The sequence below is a fragment of the Heloderma suspectum genome, chromosome 1, assembly GCF_057233095.1.
Source record: "Heloderma suspectum isolate Gila_16-S chromosome 1, 16-S_ref, whole genome shotgun sequence".
In the NCBI taxonomy this organism is placed as follows: domain Eukaryota; kingdom Metazoa; phylum Chordata; class Lepidosauria; order Squamata; family Helodermatidae; genus Heloderma; species Heloderma suspectum.
Window position 1 is genome coordinate 390,696,174 of NC_139458.1, and position 19,436 is coordinate 390,715,609.

General features: G+C 43.4%; 1 protein-coding gene across 1 annotated transcript in view; it reads right to left on the reverse strand.

The window, feature by feature from the left end:
- Nucleotides 1-19,436, reverse strand: part of GALNT14 (polypeptide N-acetylgalactosaminyltransferase 14) — a 409,305-nt gene that overhangs the window by 8,389 nt on the left and 381,480 nt on the right. The window contains exons 11-13 of the mRNA XM_084832560.1: nucleotides 15,466-15,558; nucleotides 11,886-11,969; nucleotides 8,652-8,796 (exon numbers count right to left, since the gene is read on the reverse strand). Of these exons, the coding sequence (XP_084688686.1) occupies nucleotides 8,652-8,796; nucleotides 11,886-11,969; nucleotides 15,466-15,558 (322 nt within the window). The remainder of the gene's footprint in view (nucleotides 1-8,651; nucleotides 8,797-11,885; nucleotides 11,970-15,465; nucleotides 15,559-19,436) is intronic.

Sequence of the window (19,436 nt, forward strand, 5' to 3'; positions counted from 1 at the left end):
GAGCCCATGTGCTTGGGAGAGTTCATTTGTGGCAAGAAGGACCCTGTTCAGAGAAGTTCATCTCCACACACCCTCTTCCCCATGTCTGGTAGGCTGGTGGGCAGGCTGCCTGTTTGGCAGATTTGTGAGGCACCGTTGACATGGGAAGGACAGAGGTAGTCCTTCCCTCACTTCATGCCAATCCTCTCCATGATAGAGAGTGATGTAGGGGCAGGGGGAGAATGTGTATGTGACTGTGTGTGAGACAGACAGACAGACAAGACAGACTCTGTGTGTGACTTAGGCTAGATCTGCACTGTTGCTTTGTAGTGCACCCCAGTAAACTGCTGGGGCACATTACACATTCAATATACCACTTTTGTAGTGTTATTTCCTGCTTTTTATTCCACATTATCCAAAATACTACAAAAATGTCATTGTGTGTCCTGTGAGATTAGGGATATATGAAAGTCACTTACCTTTTCGTAGATGTGATTCGCGGTGGGGGGGAGGCGCTCCGTCCCTCCCCCTGAAGTTCTGGCCGGGGGGGAGGCGCTCTGTCCCTCCCCCCCCAAATTCTGGCCGGGGGGGAGGCGCTCCGTCCCTCCCCACCGAATCCTGGCCGGCTGGCTCCGCAAATGGCGGCAGCCGTAGCCACCACTGTTTGCGTCCCTGCAGTCAGCCGTGATGGGCTACGTAAATGTTTACGTAGCCTATCACGGCTGATTTCAAAGAAAAAAACACACGTGTGTATGCAAATGGCGGCGCCCGTGGGCGCCGCCATTTGCGTTCCTTATTTTGGCACATTTTAGTCTACGTAAACATTTACATAGACTAAGACGGTGAAAATAAGGGGAACACAAATAGCGTAGCGTCTACACTATTTGCGTTCCCCTTATTTTCGCCGTCTTAGTCTACGTAAATGTTTATGTAGACTAAGATGGGCCAAAATAAGGAACGCAAATGGGCGCCGCCGTTGGCGCCGCCATTTGCGTACGCGTGTTTTTTTTTCTTTGAAATCAGCCGTGATAGGGTATGTAAACATTTACGTAGCCTATAAAGTTGTTTTGTTGTTTTGTTTTTTTAACTGGAAATGGCGGTGGTGGCAGCCGGTCGGAAGACCAGCTGCCGCCGAACCGCCGCTGGAGCCGCCGCCGCCAGGAAGATCCGCCCAAGGTAAGTCCCATCCCGGGGTGGGGGTGGGGAAGCAGACCATTCCGCCACTGATTTCGGGGGGCCGAATGCGCTGGCATTCGGCCTCCCTGAGATTCGTGGCAGAATTTTCTGACATCCCTATGTGAGATACAAATGCACAAGAGGGATATACCGTTACCATGATGGGATCATAATGATATGACACAAAGTATAGATCTGGCCTGTGTGTGTGTGTGATGTTTGTGTGTGGAAGGGTGAGGGGGATGCCGGTCCTGGGCATCCCCACTGCCAGCCCAGACACTGCCAACCAGTATGTGGCCCCCCAACTCACTGCCACTTGGGGGCAAAACGTTTGTGTATCCCTGCCATAGACATTGACAAAAAGATCGAAGCCAGGGACTGGATTTTAGAGTGAAGGAGGCACTATGTGTCTAAAGGAAGTGGATATTCACAGGTAATGTGGACTCCAGCAAGGAGATTGCTGCTGGAAGAGTGGCCATCACCACTACTGCTATCTTCCAGGGATGGTCCATTCTGTACCCCCATAGTTTAAGTGGATGTATTGGACTCCATCTCCCAAGACAAATACTGCTAGGTTACTCTTCTGCAACCTTCCAAGTGAAAAAATGAAAGCCTTGTTGGACTTAGTATAGTACAGCTCATGAAATTCGATCTATGGCCCTATAAAGCCATGGTTCTCAAGGTGTGAGGTAGGTCTCCTCCCTGAGTGAAGCACAGGGTTCTCCCTGCCAGTATATGACTTGACGAACCTAGCTGCATGCCTTGACTAAGCTAGTCGGCAAAGTGTCAGCCTCTCCACGTCAGTAATGCAGAAGCACAGTGCACAGAGAGCACAATAATAATCTATTTTGGGGGGAGCAATCTTGCATCAGTCCCAGGTGCTTCAAAGCACTCTGTGGGGGCTCTCTCAAGAATGTCCATTTGAATGTCCACTTTCATGCAACCAGATGTCCCTGGGTTTGATGATAAATCTTAGACATGTCCCTTAGCTACTGCCGGAAAGGTGGGAACAGTTGTTTTCTCGCTTTAGTGGAGATGCTCACTATGACAAAGTTTGAGGATCCCCTGAGGAGGAAGCTGACAGATCGAACATCTGGCTGAATTTTTCACAAGATCAGGACAAAAATAATGCATTAACTAGCTAGGCTGCTGGTGATTCACCCAGCAGCAAGATATTTTGAGCAGCAGACAGTGAGGCCCAGCAGGAAAAAAACCCAGGGACTGCAGTCCTGCCGTCTGTTTCTCTTTTCTTACAGGAGAGCAACAGCTTCTCTCCGAGCACAGAGTCATTTCAGTGCTGCTGCTTTTGAGGATGTGCTCAAGTGTATCCAGGCCTAAGAGTCTTCTGATTTCTTTTCTAAAGCTTGTCAGGTTTCTTGGAACTGCTAATGATTAATGGGTTTATTAAATGAATCCCAGAGTCAGAAATCTATTCCAAGAAGGTTACTGCAAAGTTTAATATCAACTGATGCTCTGTTCTAACAGAAAGCCAATGCACCAGCCAAACAGTGACATCTTCGTTAGACAAAACCGGGGCAAATTACAATCAATTATTTACTCTCAGATGCATTTCTCTTGTGAAGTGCTAAATCAATCAATTCCTTTAGCAAATGAGACATAAACAAGAGTGAAGCTTCTGCCAAGCTTCTGACTTGAAGCAGCATCACAGAGGCAGCACACTCAATCCTGGGAGTGAAAGGAGGGACATGGGGGTTCATGGCCCACTCACCACCATGGTTGCTATTATGGCAATTATTTATTTAGAAAAACTGTGACTAAGGGGGAACACGATAGAGGCTAATAAAATTATACATGGCATGGATAGGGTTTCCTCCTCTTCCCCTCTTGTAACACTAGCATTCGGGGATATCCAATTAAATTGATTGGCAGTAGAATTAGAGTGGGGGGTGAGGGGGGAAGGCACTGCTTCACACAGTACAGAATTAATAGACATAATTTTCTGCCATAAAATATAGTGATCGCCACCAGCTTAGATGGATTTAGAAGGGGATTAGACAAATTCATGAAGGCAAGTTCAACCTCAGAATATTTGTCATGATGTCTATATAGCACTTCCACGCTCAGAGGCAGTATGCCACTCAATACCAGTTTCTTTGTTTGTTTTTAATTTAAATTTAGATTATGCCCTCAGGGTGGTTTAGGGCACAACCCTACACATTCCACAGCCAGCCTGGTTGGCTATGGAATGCTGGAAGTCGTAGGACTTTTTTTCTGTCTGAACATGCATGAGATTGCACCCTTCTAATCATAAAATAACAACAACATAACAATCAAAATGACAATGACAGCCAAAAAAATAAATACAACCATGAAAATATTAAAATATTAAAACATAAACAATAGTTAATATATTAAAGGGCCTTCTTAATAATCAGAACACCAGATTAGACATTAAATGCCTGCTGGAAGAGGAAGGCCTTAAACTGGCATCTAAATGAATGCAGTGGAGACAGCAGCAGATCTCCCTGGGAAGGGCAGGGGGGATTGTAGTGGGGAGCGTTATAGAGAATGCTCTTTCCCTGGTTGGTGGGGAAGGGGACAACAGGGAGAGGGCGCTGTTATGTGCTTCCTGGAGACATCTGACTGGCCGCGGTGGGAAGACGGTGCTATAGTCTGATCCAGCAGGATTTTCTGAACTGGTCTTAGGCCTATACTGGATAGGCTCCAACGGCACTACCCCCGGCCCGTATCGCTAAAGGAAACGAACAAACCATAAGCCTAGAGCGGCTGTGAAGGAAATGGGGACACAACAGCCAGACAATGTCTACCCTTTGTCTGCTGCAGAATCGCTCTGATAAATCATACTTAAACGAGCTTTTGTGCGAGTCTTATTCATCAGAGGCAGTCCAATTTTGAGCTTTTACATATCTCCGTATATATACAATATATACAGAGTATATATAATATTATATATAATATATATTATATATACAGAGTATATATAATATATGTACAATATATACAGAGACCCTAAAAGGGTTCTAGGGATTGCAGGCGATAAGCATGTAAACATCTTCCCCAAGGACTAAGAAACAAATCATTTTTAAGGTGTTTTGAAAACAAGCATAGACAGAAAGATGGCATGTGGCCTTCGGTTCAGTCATTCACCGATACATGACTTGTGAGCCACATAGCCCTATCCACAGCTTGCGCTAACTCCCCACCTCCTGTTGTGGCGGATGTGGGGAACATCAGGCTGTTCATGAACTGAACTATCCACAGAGGGAAATGAGGCTTTGAAATAGCCACTGTGATCCATGCCTTAGTCACTGCACCTTTAGATTACTGTAATGCTCTGTATGTGGGGCTGCCCTTGAAGTGTTCAGAAATGACAGCTAGTGCAAAATGCAACAGATTGTTATCTGGCATGTGTTTTACAGAACATATAGCATGGGTCTTGAAACAACTGGCTTCTAATTTCTTTCCAGGCTCAGTTCAGGGTGCTGGTTCTTACCTACAAAGCCCTAAGCAACTTGGGGCCAAGTTACCTAATAGACTCCCTCTTCCCATATGAGCCTGCCCAAAATGTATGTTCATAATCTGAGGCCATATTACATATCCCACTGCCCAGAGAAGTCAGAATAGTGGATAACTGAGACAGGACCTTCTGTGTAGCAGCACCCCAGTTGAGGAACTTCCTCTCTAGGGAGATGAGGTTAGCTCCTTATTTACTACCTTCAGATGGCTGGTGAAGCCAGCATTGTTCTGCTGAGCATTTAATCGTTACTATCACTCTCCAATCTTATTAATGCTCTTTGGTTTTATTGTAAGGTAGTTTTTCTTGTTTACCTGTGTTCAGATTTTTGTAGATTTATGCATTTTTTATTATTTTATTAATTTTATCTCTATCATCTTGACTGTTCATTGAGTGGAGGAGTGATCCAAAATATACTAAATAATAATAACAATAACAATAATAGTGTAGTGGTTAGGGTGTTGGTCTGGGACTTGGGAGATCTGGGTTCAAGTCCCCAATCGGCCATGAAGCTCAGGGGGTGACTTTGGGCCAGTCACTGACTCTCAGACTAACCTACCTCACAAGGTTGTTGTGAGAATAAAATGGAGAGGAAGAGGACTATGTGAGCAGCCTTGGCTTCCTTGCAAATGTAGAAATAAATAAATAAATAAATAAATAATAAAATCCACACTACATCATACCTCCTTGTCTCAGGAAATATTTTCTACAGAGCCTTTTACTTTTATGTTAACTCAAAATACTGAACTGGTGGTGCAGGAAGCTACTTTGAGGACATGCCTAATAAAGATTTAATGTGTCCTGTGACTTTACTACTCTCCAGGAGATTTGCCACAGCTGGTGTTTAGTGATGGACATTGATAGTAGGGGAAGGCAGGACTTTAATATGCAATATTTCGCCCTCTCTTCTATTAATTTGTCTGTCTGTATTTTAAGAACATGTATTTACTAGTGCAGAGCCTCTAGTTATTTCCAGACTAAAACAAAGCAAACATTTTAAAAAGTGAACTCCTTATTGTGGAAAAAGTGTACTGAAGCAAATGGAACTATTTTGGGCTTCTGGTCTGCAACCAGGGCAACACTAATAACTCCGCTTCACTGGAACTTACTCATAAGCCCATTTTCTCTAGTAAAATACAGGAAAAAGAAGTTTAGTATCTTTCACACTCATGGATACATTAAAAAACACACACATTCATTTCCCGAGAAGGTATAATCTAGAAACAAAAGATGTCACACTTCAATAATCGTTCTGGCCCTGAATATTTGTGAATGTTGAAGGATGGGAAATTTCAGTGTTGTCACTTTAAAATGATAATTTCATCTTGTGGAAGGAAGAGCACACCTTTCCTTCCGCCTTTTTTTCTTTTCTTTTTTTTGTTAAAGTGGCACGTAATTGTTAATCTAGTTCAGAGAATACTCTCTGATTGACACTGAATATTTTTCCCTTTAGTGATTGAAGAGGGGGTGGGTGGAAATGGGGTCAGCCTCATTAAGCTCCTTCTACTTTAACAGGCAATTTAATATTGAATGAATGCAGAGTGTGAACTTAAATATATCATTGCAATTCAGTACATTTTTTTTTAGCTAGAGAAAAGAGTAAATAGGTCTGAAAGATGACGAGAGGAAATTATCATTCTCATTTTCTTCGTCTCTGATCCTTGAAGAAGGATTGTGTGCCATCTGAGTACTGATGGATGCCAGGATCAGCTCAGCTAAGGGCAAGCTTTAAATGCACTCAGTAGAGGGCTTGTCAGGTGGAAAGGCTAGTTCCTTATAGCTTTGGTACCAGGGATGCTAGGAGTATCCCATGATTCTGTGTTCCCAAAGCAAGCAAATTTGCTGTTTGGATAAGTATTCTGAAAAGGCAATGGGTTAGCAAATATTGACACTGGCTCCAGTTTTGAGGTGGCAGCTTTTGACAATGCACACAAAGATAAATGTAGCCCTCATGAAAGGATGTCCAGGTGGTCAAGTCCCTGAAAAATACTATGAACAAAATAATGTTGGGGGAATGGCAGCTTGTAGGTTTACCATGTGGGGGATCCTTTCACACAACTGTTCAAATAGATGAACACTGAATGGAAAAACAACTCAGGGTGACTCTTCAACCTCAAACATAGAAAAAACAAGTAAAATACCCCTGAGAATGCACCATTTCAAAATGCAGCTGAGGGACTGATTGTCCGAATGTTCTCCAGTGTACAAATCTCCATGCATATAGAAAACCAGCCTCTCATGGAAAAGAACCTGACATGCTAGACTTCTGTGGGCAGGGAGTTCTGGGTATGAGAAAGCCTTCAAAGTGTCCAATCTTCTGAAATATTTCACAGAAGGACTTGTACTCAATGCATTTTTATTATGTAGGTCTGGGGTAGTCAAGGTGTTGCCTGTGGGCACCAATGCACCCTTGGACACCTTTCTTGGTGCTCTCCAAGGTGCTCTACCAGTCCCAAGTATTTTTTAAATCAACACATTCTCTTACTGGCAGCTGGACTGCTTCAAAGGAAAGTGAGGGGCTCCAGCCACTGCCATCCCATTAATGCCTCTGGGCTACACAGTGGGGCTCAGAGACATTCTTAGGAAATGAAGATGGTGGGTGGCTGTGACAGCCATTTTGTGGTGGTGCCTATGGCAGGTTCTCAAATTGCCAAATGTGTCCATGGGCCTGAAAAGGTTGCCGACCCCTCATGTAGATTCTCTTAGGCCCTGGCAATAAGATTGGTGATAACTGGCTGTTGGAAAACATATTTGCAACCCTATTTTAGGACTGAGAGCATGTCCATATAGCACCGATTTCAGTACTGTACCACAACCATTAATGTGATAACGGTGATCATGGTAATCTTAAGATGCTCATTCAGAGAGTGGACAATATGGGAAGAGCTTAACTGTTCCCACAAATCATAAAATACCTTTTTAAATAACTCAACACTCTTGTAAGGCAGCCTTTCTTTGGAAGATAATATTTGATGCACCCCAGCAGACAATCATTGAGGATTGCTTTTAAGTAGCAATTTCCGGGGTGGGGTGGGGGGAGAGCCATGTCAATCTATTGCAGCAGAACCAACAAAGAGTCTTGTGGCACCTTAAAGAGTAACAAATTTATTCTGGCATAAGGTTCTGTGGATTATAGTCTAGTCTAGTCTAGTCCCACAGCTCATGAAGTGGACTATAGTCCATGAAATCTTATGCAAGAATAATTTTGTTAGTCTTTAAGGTGCCACAAGACTTTTCGGTGTTTTAAAACAGCAACTAAGTTCTGAAGTTGTCTAGTGGATAATGTGTTGGCCTTGGACTTGAGAGATGTGCATTTGTATCATATATATATATTTGCTTCTCTTTGCATATGAACCTCCCAGTTCTCTGAGATTTTCCTTGCTTTGGGTAGCTTCTTTTTCAGAAGTGAGATCTAATGTTGCCCAGGGCATGACTTTCTCTGTAGGAGCACAGCTACTTTATATCACATTCAAAAAGAAACCTTTTGGGTCACCTTACGGCTTAGTATTAGTTGTGTTGTTAAGACTTAAAAAAAAGATCTAGACAATGTTCTGATTTATTTTTGCCTTCATTTTGGCGTCTCTTTTGTTTTACCTGTTTGATATCGTATATTATTGTCATTGTTTTGGATTTATTCCAGCATGAGGTCCCGTGGATTATAGTCCAGCATAGTCCTACAGCTCGTGAAGTGGACTATATAGTACATGAAAACTTATGCCAGAATAAATTTAATGTCGCAAATTTTATCTTGAATGTCTTTGGACAGAAAGGCATCTAATAGGTTTTGTAAATTAAACATCCTACCTCATTCATGAACATAATCAATGAATCATGACCAATAACTCTCTCTGCCTCAGTTTTACATTTTGTCATCTGTAAAATGGGCTCACCCTACAGCATTATTGTTAGGATAAGGCCACTGCATACTTTTAAATTCTAAATAAATTATTAATAATAATCTTTGTGTTTGTTCCTGCCTGTTAGGCCCTACAGAAGTTACCTGTGCTACTGCTGCCGCACCTTTGCTGGTGATGCAGGGGTTTAAGATCACAACTGGGGACTCCTGTCCTTCAGACTTCTGAGACTCCAGGCATCTCTGTCTCTGCCGTATCATCCCAGTCTGGTAGAGTGATTCTTCAGGAATTCTAAGAAGAGAGAGACACAGGATAAAGGTTATTAGTTTTTACCTGGAAAAGTAGTTGCACACAGTAAGTAGCAAAGCCAATGTGATACAATGGACAGAGTGTTGGATTTAGTCTAGGGGGAACTGGGTTCAATATCCCATTTAGTCATGACATTTCCTAGCTGATCTTGTACTACTTACTATCTTTCTGCCTAACCTACCTTACTGGGCTGTTGTGCAGATAAATGTGTGAGGGCATATACATGCCCTGAGCGCCTTGGAGGAAGGGCAGGATAAAAATGTAATTGGGGATAACAAATTCTCAGAATGTGGTGATTTATGATTAAGTTTTTGCAAGAGTATGTTAGCATGTAAGGATTTAGAGGGGGCATCACCTTTTGCAGAATTATCTTTCTGAAAAGAAAAAAAGAAAAGATCTAAGGCAGAACAATCCTATGCATATTTACTTGGAGGTAAGTTCCACTGTGGTCAATAGAGCTTAATTCCAGGAAAGTGTGCACAGGACCTCAGCCTTAAACTGATCCTGAAATGGAAAAGAGGGAAGTTTGTGAAGTTCCACTTGCACAGCAAGTAGTACACATATATAGTGCCTTGCATAGGTTTTCACACACACACACACACACACACACACACACATTGACTTTTCACATTTGGTTGTGTTACACTCTGGAGTTAAAATGGATTTAAGTGGTATTTCTTCCATTTGATTTACACAAAGTACTCAACACTTTGAAGGTGGAAAATATTTTTACTGTGGCACAAAAGTTAAACAAAAGCAAACTGGCATTTGTTGGTTGCATAAATATTCACCCCCTGAGTCAATACTTGGTTGAAGCACCTTTGGCAGCAATTACAGCTGTGAGTTCTGGGGGGTAAATCTCTACCAGCTTTGCACATCTGGATCCTGCAATTTTTGCCCATTGTTCTTGGCAAAATTGCTCAAGCTCGGTCAGGTTGGATGGGGACTGTTGGTGAAAAGCAATTTTCAAGTCTTGCCACAGATTCTCAATCAGATTGAGCTCTGGGCTTTGACTGGGCCATTCTAAGACATTCAAGTTCTTGTTTTTAAACCACTCCAGTGTAACTTTGGCTGTGTGTTTAGGAACATTGTCCCCCTGGAAGGTGAGCTTCTGCCCCAGTCCCAGATCAATTGCAGGCTAAAACAGGTTTTCTTCTAGAATTGCCCTGTATTTGGCTCCATCCATCTTGCCCTCAATGCTGACCAGTTTCCTGGTCCCTGCCAATGAAAAACATCCCCACAACATGATTTTGCCACCACCATGCTTCACCGTGGGGATGGTGTTCTCAGGGCAATAAACACTGTTGGCTTTGCGCCACACACAGGGTTTTGCTGTAAGACCCAAAAGTTCAATTTTGTCTCATCAGACCGGAGAACCTTTTCCCACATGTTTGCCTTGTCTCCCACATGACTTTTGGCAAAATCCAAATGGGATCTGATATGTTTTTTTTTTTTCTCAGCAATGGCTTTCTTCTCACCACTCTTCCATAAAGAGTGGAGCATGCAGGTGATATGGATGGTTTCTCCCAACTCAGCTGTGGATCTCTCCAGCTCCTTCAGAGTCACCATTGGCCTCTTGGTTGCTTCTCTGTCTAATGCCCTCCTTATCTGGTCACTGAGGTTGGTGGATGGTCTTCTCTAGGCAGAGTCATGGTTGTGTCATATTCTTTCCATTTTGTAATAACAGATTTAATGGTGCTCTGCGGGACGTTCATAGTTTTGGATGTATATTTTGTATAACCCAACCCTGACTGGTGTTTCTCCAGAATTTTATCCCGGACTTGTTTTGATAACTCCGTAGTCTTCATGATGCTGTTTGTTTTGGTGTGCTCTCCAACAAACTCTAGGGCCTTCCAGAAACAGGTGTATTTAATCTGAGATCATGTGACACTTGCATTGCACACAAGTGGACTCCATTCAGCTATTTATGTGACTTCTGAAGGGAGCTGAACCAGAGCTTACTTAGGGGAGACGTAGCAAAGGGGGTAAATACTTACACAATCAAGACATTTCCATTTTTATTCATAAATCATTTTGTAAAATATGTATATTTTTTCTTCACTTCAACATTATGGACTATTTTGTGTGGATCAATTACAAGAAAACCTAATTAAATCAATTTTAATTCCAAGTTGTAATACAACAAAATGTGGAAAAGTCAAAGGGGGTGAATACTTACGCAAGGCACTGTAATTTAGGGATGGACAAATCTGTCAATTTCAGTTTCTCATTTTTCCATTCTTACTTTGTCTTGAACTTTGAGATTTTTTTCAGTTTACATGAATATTCATAACCATTTTTGTGCATATTTCTCCTGATACATGCATTTTTGCCTAAGTTACACATTTTTGCAAGCAATTTTCCTACTATATTGCATTTTTGAATGTTATTTCCCTGAATGTATGCATGTTTGTATACATTTTTTGTTTGGAGAACGCCACTGCAAAATTTGGAGAAGTGGAAATTTTGAAGAATAACACAGTTTTGGTTAGCATAATGGTTTAAATGTTCAATATTATGTACGTTTGTATTAAAATGCGCACTGAATGAATTTTCCCCGTCCCTACATATGACAGATACAGAGAACAATCCTATGTCCCTTAGACAGTGTTTTTTGAGGAGATAGGATTTTTTGATTTCCCAGCTCCAAGCTCGTAGACAGCACTATGAGCTCGTAGCTGGGAAACTGTGCTCCCCTCCCCTCGTAGCTGGGGTGGAGAGAACCACGGTGGCTGCCCCTTCATGCCTGTCTGTGCTTGTAACATGGAGCACGGACAGGGCAAAAGGGGGGCATTTCTGGGGAGGGGAGGAGACAGTGGAAGCTGTTTTACACAGCTTCCTATGTGGTCTCCAGCCCTGTTTCCGCCTCTCCCTGAAACCATGCCTAGACACCTGATATCGGGCATCTAAGACAAACTGCAGGACAGCCAGAGCATGGAGAGAATCCTCTCTTCCGGGCTTCAGCCTCCCTGTATTAGATCAAGAGTCGTCTCCAACTTCAGAGGAAGTTGGAGGCAACCATCTATCTCAATAGGATTGTGCCCATTACTGTATTAAAAAACTGATAGTACCTAAGTTCTGGATAGACATTTTCCAGATACCACTTGAAGGTGTGACATTTCAAAGACTTTCTCAGTTCCACTCTGCTCTGGATGCTGTTGAAAAGAAAAGATTTGCAAAATTATTTATTTATTTATTTGTACGTATGTATGTATGTATGTATTAGATTTTCATACCACCCAACTGGCAAATGCACTTGGGGCACTTTAGAATCATCATATAATTATCACTGTGCGTCCTGTTCTGACTCACAAAGACTGGATTGTACTGGTACTTAGGAATCCTCTGCTCCTTCCCGCCACCACTTTTTACTCATTCTGTGTCAAAGACAAACACATAATTGGACAACAAAGGGCCAAACTAGGAATGCCATTCATTATGTGACTGCAATTAATGAATCTAGTTTTTAATATGTGAATAGCAACCATGGGTCAGGAACAAGCCCATGAGGAGAGGGGGATAAACCCTCTCACACTTCATGCTCCGCTCCAAGGAAATCCGCTCAAAGCTATTTGGCACCAAAGAAAAGCTCCCACTGGTCCCAATGGAAGGTTCTCTCTTGGGGTGAGCAGCAGCTTTGGGACAGGGGGATTTTCATCAGGATTCTGGTGGAGGAGAAAGGGCTATCCCCACCCCCCGATGCACCATGGTCCCAATCCTGATTCCCCTCCTGTTACATGCTATTTAAAATGTAAAAAACCAGAAATGTTAACCGCAATCACACAATTATTATCATGTCTATTATGGTCATTACTTCCACTAGAGTTCCATATGGCATGTTTATGACATTCTTGCTTTGCAACTCCTTTTCTGACTCTGAGCATGGGAAGGATGCAACAAATCTAATTTTCTATGGCTTCATTTTAAAAGGTACAGACTCAAGAGATAGGTGATCTTTGTTTACATGAAATGTATGGGCAGTATCCAATGCTGGCGCAGTGCTCGCATGAACCAACACTACTGCAATATTATTAGCACTTGATAGGCAAAGGGGCAAACTGTAGCACTGCATTTTGGCAGCAAATCGGCACTTTTTTCCTTTGCCTAACGAACCCTAATGACATTGCACTATTGTTCGTCTATGCTAGCGCAATATCTTTAACACTAGAGTGGTGGCAGCATATATATACTAGGGATGTACGAATCACTTACCTGTTCCGGTTGGGGCATCCGCTGGGGGAGAGGCACTCCATCCCTCCCCCCGGAATCCTCGACGGGGGGAGGTCCTCCGTCCCTCCCCACAGGAATCCTCGACGGCCAGCTCCGCTCCATGGGGATTCTGTGGAGCCGCCAGCCAGCTCCACCAGCAGCTGGCCATCCGGCCACTGGCTAGCAGGGACGCAAATGGCGGCTGCCATAGCCACTGCCATTTCCGTCCCTGTATTCAGCCGTGAGAGGCTACGTAAAGACTTATGTAGCCTATCACGTCTGGGTTAAAAAAAAAAAAATGCATACGCAAATGGCGGTGGCTATGGCCGCCACCATTTGCGTTCCTTATTTTTGGCCGTCTTAGTCTACGTAAATATTTATGTAGACTAAGAGGGCAAAAATAAGGGGGAATGCAAATAGCATAGCAGGTCTATGTAAATATTTACTTAGACTAAGACAGCCAAAAATAAGGAACGCAAATGCCGGCGGCTGTAGCTGCCGCCATTTGCGTATGCATTTTTTAAAAAAACCCAGACGTAATAGGCTACGTAAGTCTTTATGTAGCCTATCACATCTATATAAAAAAACAAAAACAAAAAACAGAAGTGACCAGACTGCAAATGGCGGCGGTGGCAGCCAGTTGGAAGACCAGCCGCCGCCGCCACCACAGGAGCCGCCGCCATCCGGAACATCCGCCCCAGGTAAGTCTTGTCCCAGGGGGGATCCGCGGGGGGCGGGGGGTGGCAGGCCGTTCTGCCATGGATTTCGGGGGGCCGAATGCACTGGCATTCAGCCTCACCGAGATCCGTGGCAGAATTCTCTGACATCCCTAATATATACACACAGATATGAATCCCAATCCAGCAAGGAGGCATCTATGCAGGGAAGTAGAATCTATACCTGTATGATGTATCCCAACTAGGGATGTTGGAGAAATCCATGGGGGAGGAGGGTGAAGTTTGATGGGTTTTCCTAGGCTTGGCCCCCTGGACTTCATTTCGGCTCCTGCTGTAGCACCCGACTCAATCTGTAGCAAGTCAGGCCAGTTTGTGGATTTTTAAGGAATTTTGCACATTGGGGGGGAAGGTTCTGCAATTTGCTCAAATCTCTGAACAATTTGCACAGATTATGCCTGAAGTTGTACAAATTACACCTGAATTTGCACAAATTATGCAAATTATGACTGGATTTGTGTAATTTGCACAAATTCCGCCATATTTGTGCCAATTGCTCAGAAATTTGCACAAATTGCAGAACCACCCCACCCCCTAAAAAAGTTCCCAGAGTCTGAGGAATAGCAGCTCGGCTTGCAGATGCAAAGCAAGTTATACATGCTGCAGAAATCTGTCAACCCAAAAAAGAATCAGATTTCCCAGTAATGGACATTCCTAATCCCAACCCAGGTGAGGAACTGGACACACATAATGAAAGTTGCATGCATAGTTCTTAGCCCAATTCAGCAATTAGGACAGCATGAAGAAAATCAACAAGAACTATTAAGAAAGAAAGTGATGGGTTGGATTGTCTTCCCCTGACTCTCAACTTTTTTCAAATAGATGATTGGTAATATTGCTGATTGCTTCATCAGGGATATGTGTGCACAACTGGACTGCAGTAAAACTTTATAATGTATTATTATAGATGGTATAAGGATCTCATTTAGCATACAAAAAAATGTCCCCAAAACTATGGGGGCTGGAAGTGGTAAGACGGAGAAAACATAACACTGTTCTGCACTTTTGCATCACCTGGGGAGTTTACACCATTACAAAAACAATCCCACACTGTATAAAGGAAATAGGCAAACAATAAAGCAGAGAAAGAAAGAAAGAAAGAAAGAAAGAAAGAAAGAAAGAAAGAAAGAAAGAGAAAAGAAAGGTGAAAGTTGAATATATTACCTCACACTATCAAAGGCAAGGTTATGACATAACTCTGTGCTGCCCTGGGGCAAATATGGAAATAAGGATTAAGATTGCTGGGCTTGTATCCCTTATTTGTTTCTTTGCCCTGGGGCACTGCTTATTCACACTGCTAGCTCATTAGTAAGGCTAGAATATTCTACACTTCCTGGCCCGATAGGACAGTTATTAAAGGAAGAAACAACCTCGGATTTGACTCAGGACAATTCCCAGCAGGAGATAAGACAAGGACATTAGATCTTTTGTTTTTTTCTAGGAGCAAACCATTCTTTCCAGTGAGATAAGCCAACATGGTTTTATATAAGCTCGTCTTTTTTATATACCAAGCAACAAGGACTTTATATCCATATACTTGCAGCATCTGTTTACTATTAACATCTAATTAACTGTTCCCACAGAAACAAAATGCAGGCATCCCAACAGCTGGACGATGCTCCTATAAAACCATAATGAGGTTGCACTGTACCAAACCATTGAGTGTCTCTCTTTGTGTTTTCCTTCACCGCCAGAGGGGGACACTTACTCTCCATATGGCCTCCCTTGAGCCGCAGGCCGGGCAGCGTAATAGTATTGCTTATATTCATCCATCCACACTTCAGCTGTGCGCTTGGTGTTTCTAAGGAGAGACATTAAAAAATGAGGGAGAAACCAAGGGAGCATGCATGAAAGAGCTTTAATTTGATGCCTCCAATAAAAGCCTGTAGGGATACAGGGGAGGGAGAGAATCCTTCTTCTCCACCCCACCCCTCCCTTTTCTTGAGGCATCTAGGTGATGAAAACAGAGAAAAGATACTGAACAGATGAGCAGATTTTTTTTTCCTCAGAAGCTGAAGACATCTTATTTCAGGGAAGCAAGAAAAAGAACCTGCATTCGTTTTAGGGATTTTAATGGCTGTTATTTTTTAGATGTAGATCTGAGATTATACATAGGAGCTCCCCATGCAATCTGGAACACTGATTTTCCAGTGGTTCTGACTACATCCCCCACAGATTGAGGAGGTTCTCCTGTTCACAAAGTCAGCCTCCATGTGTAGAGGGTGACAAAAGTGATGGCAGAGGGGGCAAGGGATAGCACGCTCCCCCTCCACCTGCATTGATTATCCTCGGATTTTGAATGCCTCAAGAGGGCTCCTGTAAAGTGTACAGGTGGTCCCAAATCCAGATTTACTGCCCAACAATGTATAGAAGAGCCCTCACAAAGCATTCCACTAAGGGCTAAAGAAGGAATCTGTTTCCCACTCTCCTTCCTTGGGATCATGTAGCATAGCTTACTTGCTTGTGGAACCTCAGTTTGTTTAAGTGAAGCAATTTCTAGCTTTGCAGTCAACTGCAAGAAATATGCTCATAGAAATGGATTCACAGGACAGAACTGGGCCTGTAGTTCACTGGAAGCAGAACACATGATTTGCATGTATAATGTTTGAGGTTCTATCTGTGGCATCTCTAGTTAAAGGATCTTAGGGGCAAAAAATATGTCTGTGGCCTTCTGCTCATCAGATTAGATCATTCTGGAGTCAGCTGATCAATGGGTTGACTGAGTAAAAGGCAAAACAACACAACATTATAAAACAACACTAAAACCAGCCACAAAACATACTGGAATGCAGAGGGGGGGGGGAAGACCTTTGTCTGGCACCACAAAGGCATCAAAGTTGGGGCCAAGTAATTTTTTCTGCAGAGGGCATTTGACATGTGAGGTGCCATGACCAAGAAGGCCCTGTCTCTGGTCACCACCTTTCTAATATCAGACATTTGGGGGAACCTGGAGGATGACTGAGATGAAGAATGAAGGGATCAGGCAGGCTCATGGAGAAGAGGTAGGGGTGTACGGATTCCCCACCATTTGTTCCAGTGGGGAATCCATGGGGGGAGGTGATCTGTTCCTCCCCTCTGGATTCCTCCAGAGTGGCTCCACTCCGTGAGGATTCTGGGGGGGAGGGAACCAGCTTGGGGGCTGCTTCCCTTCCCTCTTGCCAGCCAGAGCCATTCGCCTCCTCCCTGTCCCTGCCAATTGCCATGTCTTTTCTTTAAAAATAAAAAAAGGCGATTGGCAGGATGTGCCCATAGACTTAGACACAAATAGAGTCATGAATCTTGCATCTAAGTCTATGTGTCCATAGGCTTATACGAAAGATTCATGACTCTATTTGCATCTAAGTGGGTATGGGTATGTATCTATGTATCTATGCATAGATACATAGATGTATCTATGGGTGCATCCTTCCGATCACCTTTTTTGTTTTTAAAGAAAAGACATGGCAATTGGCAGGAAGAGGGCGGTGGTGAATGGCTCTGACTGGCAAGAAGCAGCTGAGTGCCGTTCTGCCTCCAGTCCTCCTGGAGCGGAGGTAAGTGGTCCCAATCCGCTGTGGATTCCTGAGGCTGGATTCCAAAGAATCCAGCCTCATTTGAATCGGCAGACGGCAGCAGATTTCTCTGACATCCCTAAGAAAAGGACAGACATTCAGAAGGTGGTAGACTCTGCTGAGTTAGAGTTTTGAAGCAGAGGCTGGTTGGCCACTTATCAGGGATGCTGTAGCAGCAGATTCCTGAACTGGGAGGGGGTTGGACTAGATTACCTTGATGTTCTTTCCAGTTCTAGCATTTTGTGATTCAAATAGCTAATCTCTTTTGGGAATGCACATATTTGCGTATGTGCGAAAATGCGTATTTTACTAAAAATGCACATTTTCGTACACACACTGTGTGCCTTCACAAAAATGTGCATTTCACACATGAGAATATGTGCATTCGCAAAAATGTGCATTTTCATCCATACAAAAACATGTGCATTTTTGTGATTGCCATTTTATTTATTTTAGAAATGGCAACCACAGAGGTTGACAAGGCCACTGGGGTGAATGCGGAATGCTCGATGAGAGTGGGAGGGGCTCAAGCACAGTCCAGGGACCAGCAAGCGGGGGCAGGGGCTGGGCAGGCGTCGGGAGAACCTGAACGAGGGTGAGTTCACAAATCCCTAAATGGGAGTTCATTTTCTGTGAAAATGTTTGCAAATTTGCAAACTTGCATTCATCGTCACAAAATGTGCACTTGAAAAAATGTGCAACTTCCTCAAAATGTGCAGATCCAGGATTTGCCTCCCACAAGAGGAAGGAATCTTCTGTGAGAGAAGGTGGAAGGTCCCTGCGCCCAGTTTGAGGGGTTCTCTTCACCCCACACACACCATAGCTCACCCCATTCAACAGAGGCTCCTGACTCTCTGTGTAGTATTTCCAGGGGGCTGGAGTGGCTGCCATGGGTAGGAGGGGGTGGGAAAGTTTACTTCCACAAGTGCAATTGATCCAACATGAATCTGGATCCAACCCTACATTTGGGTCTGTACCTTTTTGTCACTCTTCTTCTCCCTCCATTCCCCAAGAATGCCTCTGTATTATCTAGGATATTTCCCAGAATCCACTATGCCAGTCCTTCAAGAGAGGACCAGTGGGTGATGTATGATTTTTGATATCAGAAGCACAACTATTGTTCTTCACAAGAACAACCCACATCTGACATGCTTGAATTTGTGTCTAGCAGCTGGTGAGCATCGGTGAAGAAGTGCACAGAATTCCAATGGTTTGGCTCATACATCTTCAGTGAAATGTCTTCTTTATTCAGTCTATCTCCTCTTTGCTTCTCTTTCTCCCACACCTTCTGCTCCTCCAGATTAATAAATCTTATTAATTTAAGGTTTGAACAAGCTCCATGCAGGAAGACTGCGTTTCGTTTTCCCTTCTGCAGTTTCTTTCATCTGCTATGATGCCTCACACGTGATTAACTGTCTGTATGAAGACTTCAGTTCCTGAAATGTGCAACTGATCTGCAGTATTGCTAATTATTGTAGCCTAACATATGCTCAATCATGTATTTTGGATTTTTTACGTCTCTAATGCACACATGGAGCTCTACTGCCAATAATGGAGCTCCAATGAAGTCTCAAAAAGACTGCCCCATTAATTTCAATGGGGGCAGCAGGTGTGGGCCCACGTATTTGCTCTTCTGTAGAAATTAATAAGGCAGTTCACCAGTGCACACTTTTGCCAAATATACTGGAGTACACTTAAGACTCTGGAATAAGAATTTTGTGTTCTCTCTAAACAGCCATGCACATTTTAAATCTCTATGAATGGTGGCACCAGAGTTCATATGACATGGAGACAACATCATTTTCTTAAGTGAATTCTGCACAATGGCTAACTGAATACCACTGTTGCTAAATTGACATTTCTGTACTAATTAAGGTAGCAGCAGGAGCAGGAGCAGTGAGTGCTTTTTGCACATGCATACTTTTATCACAGTTGCACTGCATCATGGATTGTTCTAGACTGAAGTGTGCATATCTGAAAATGTTCTGCTGCTAGTAAACCTAGCAAGGATGGAAGCAGCAGGGCTGGCTCCAGGTCTGAGGGGCCTGACAGCAAAGTATCCTCAGCGAACCTCCTCAGCAGTACACCCTTCACTGGATCCTTCCCACTGCCCCCCCCGGGCTTACGA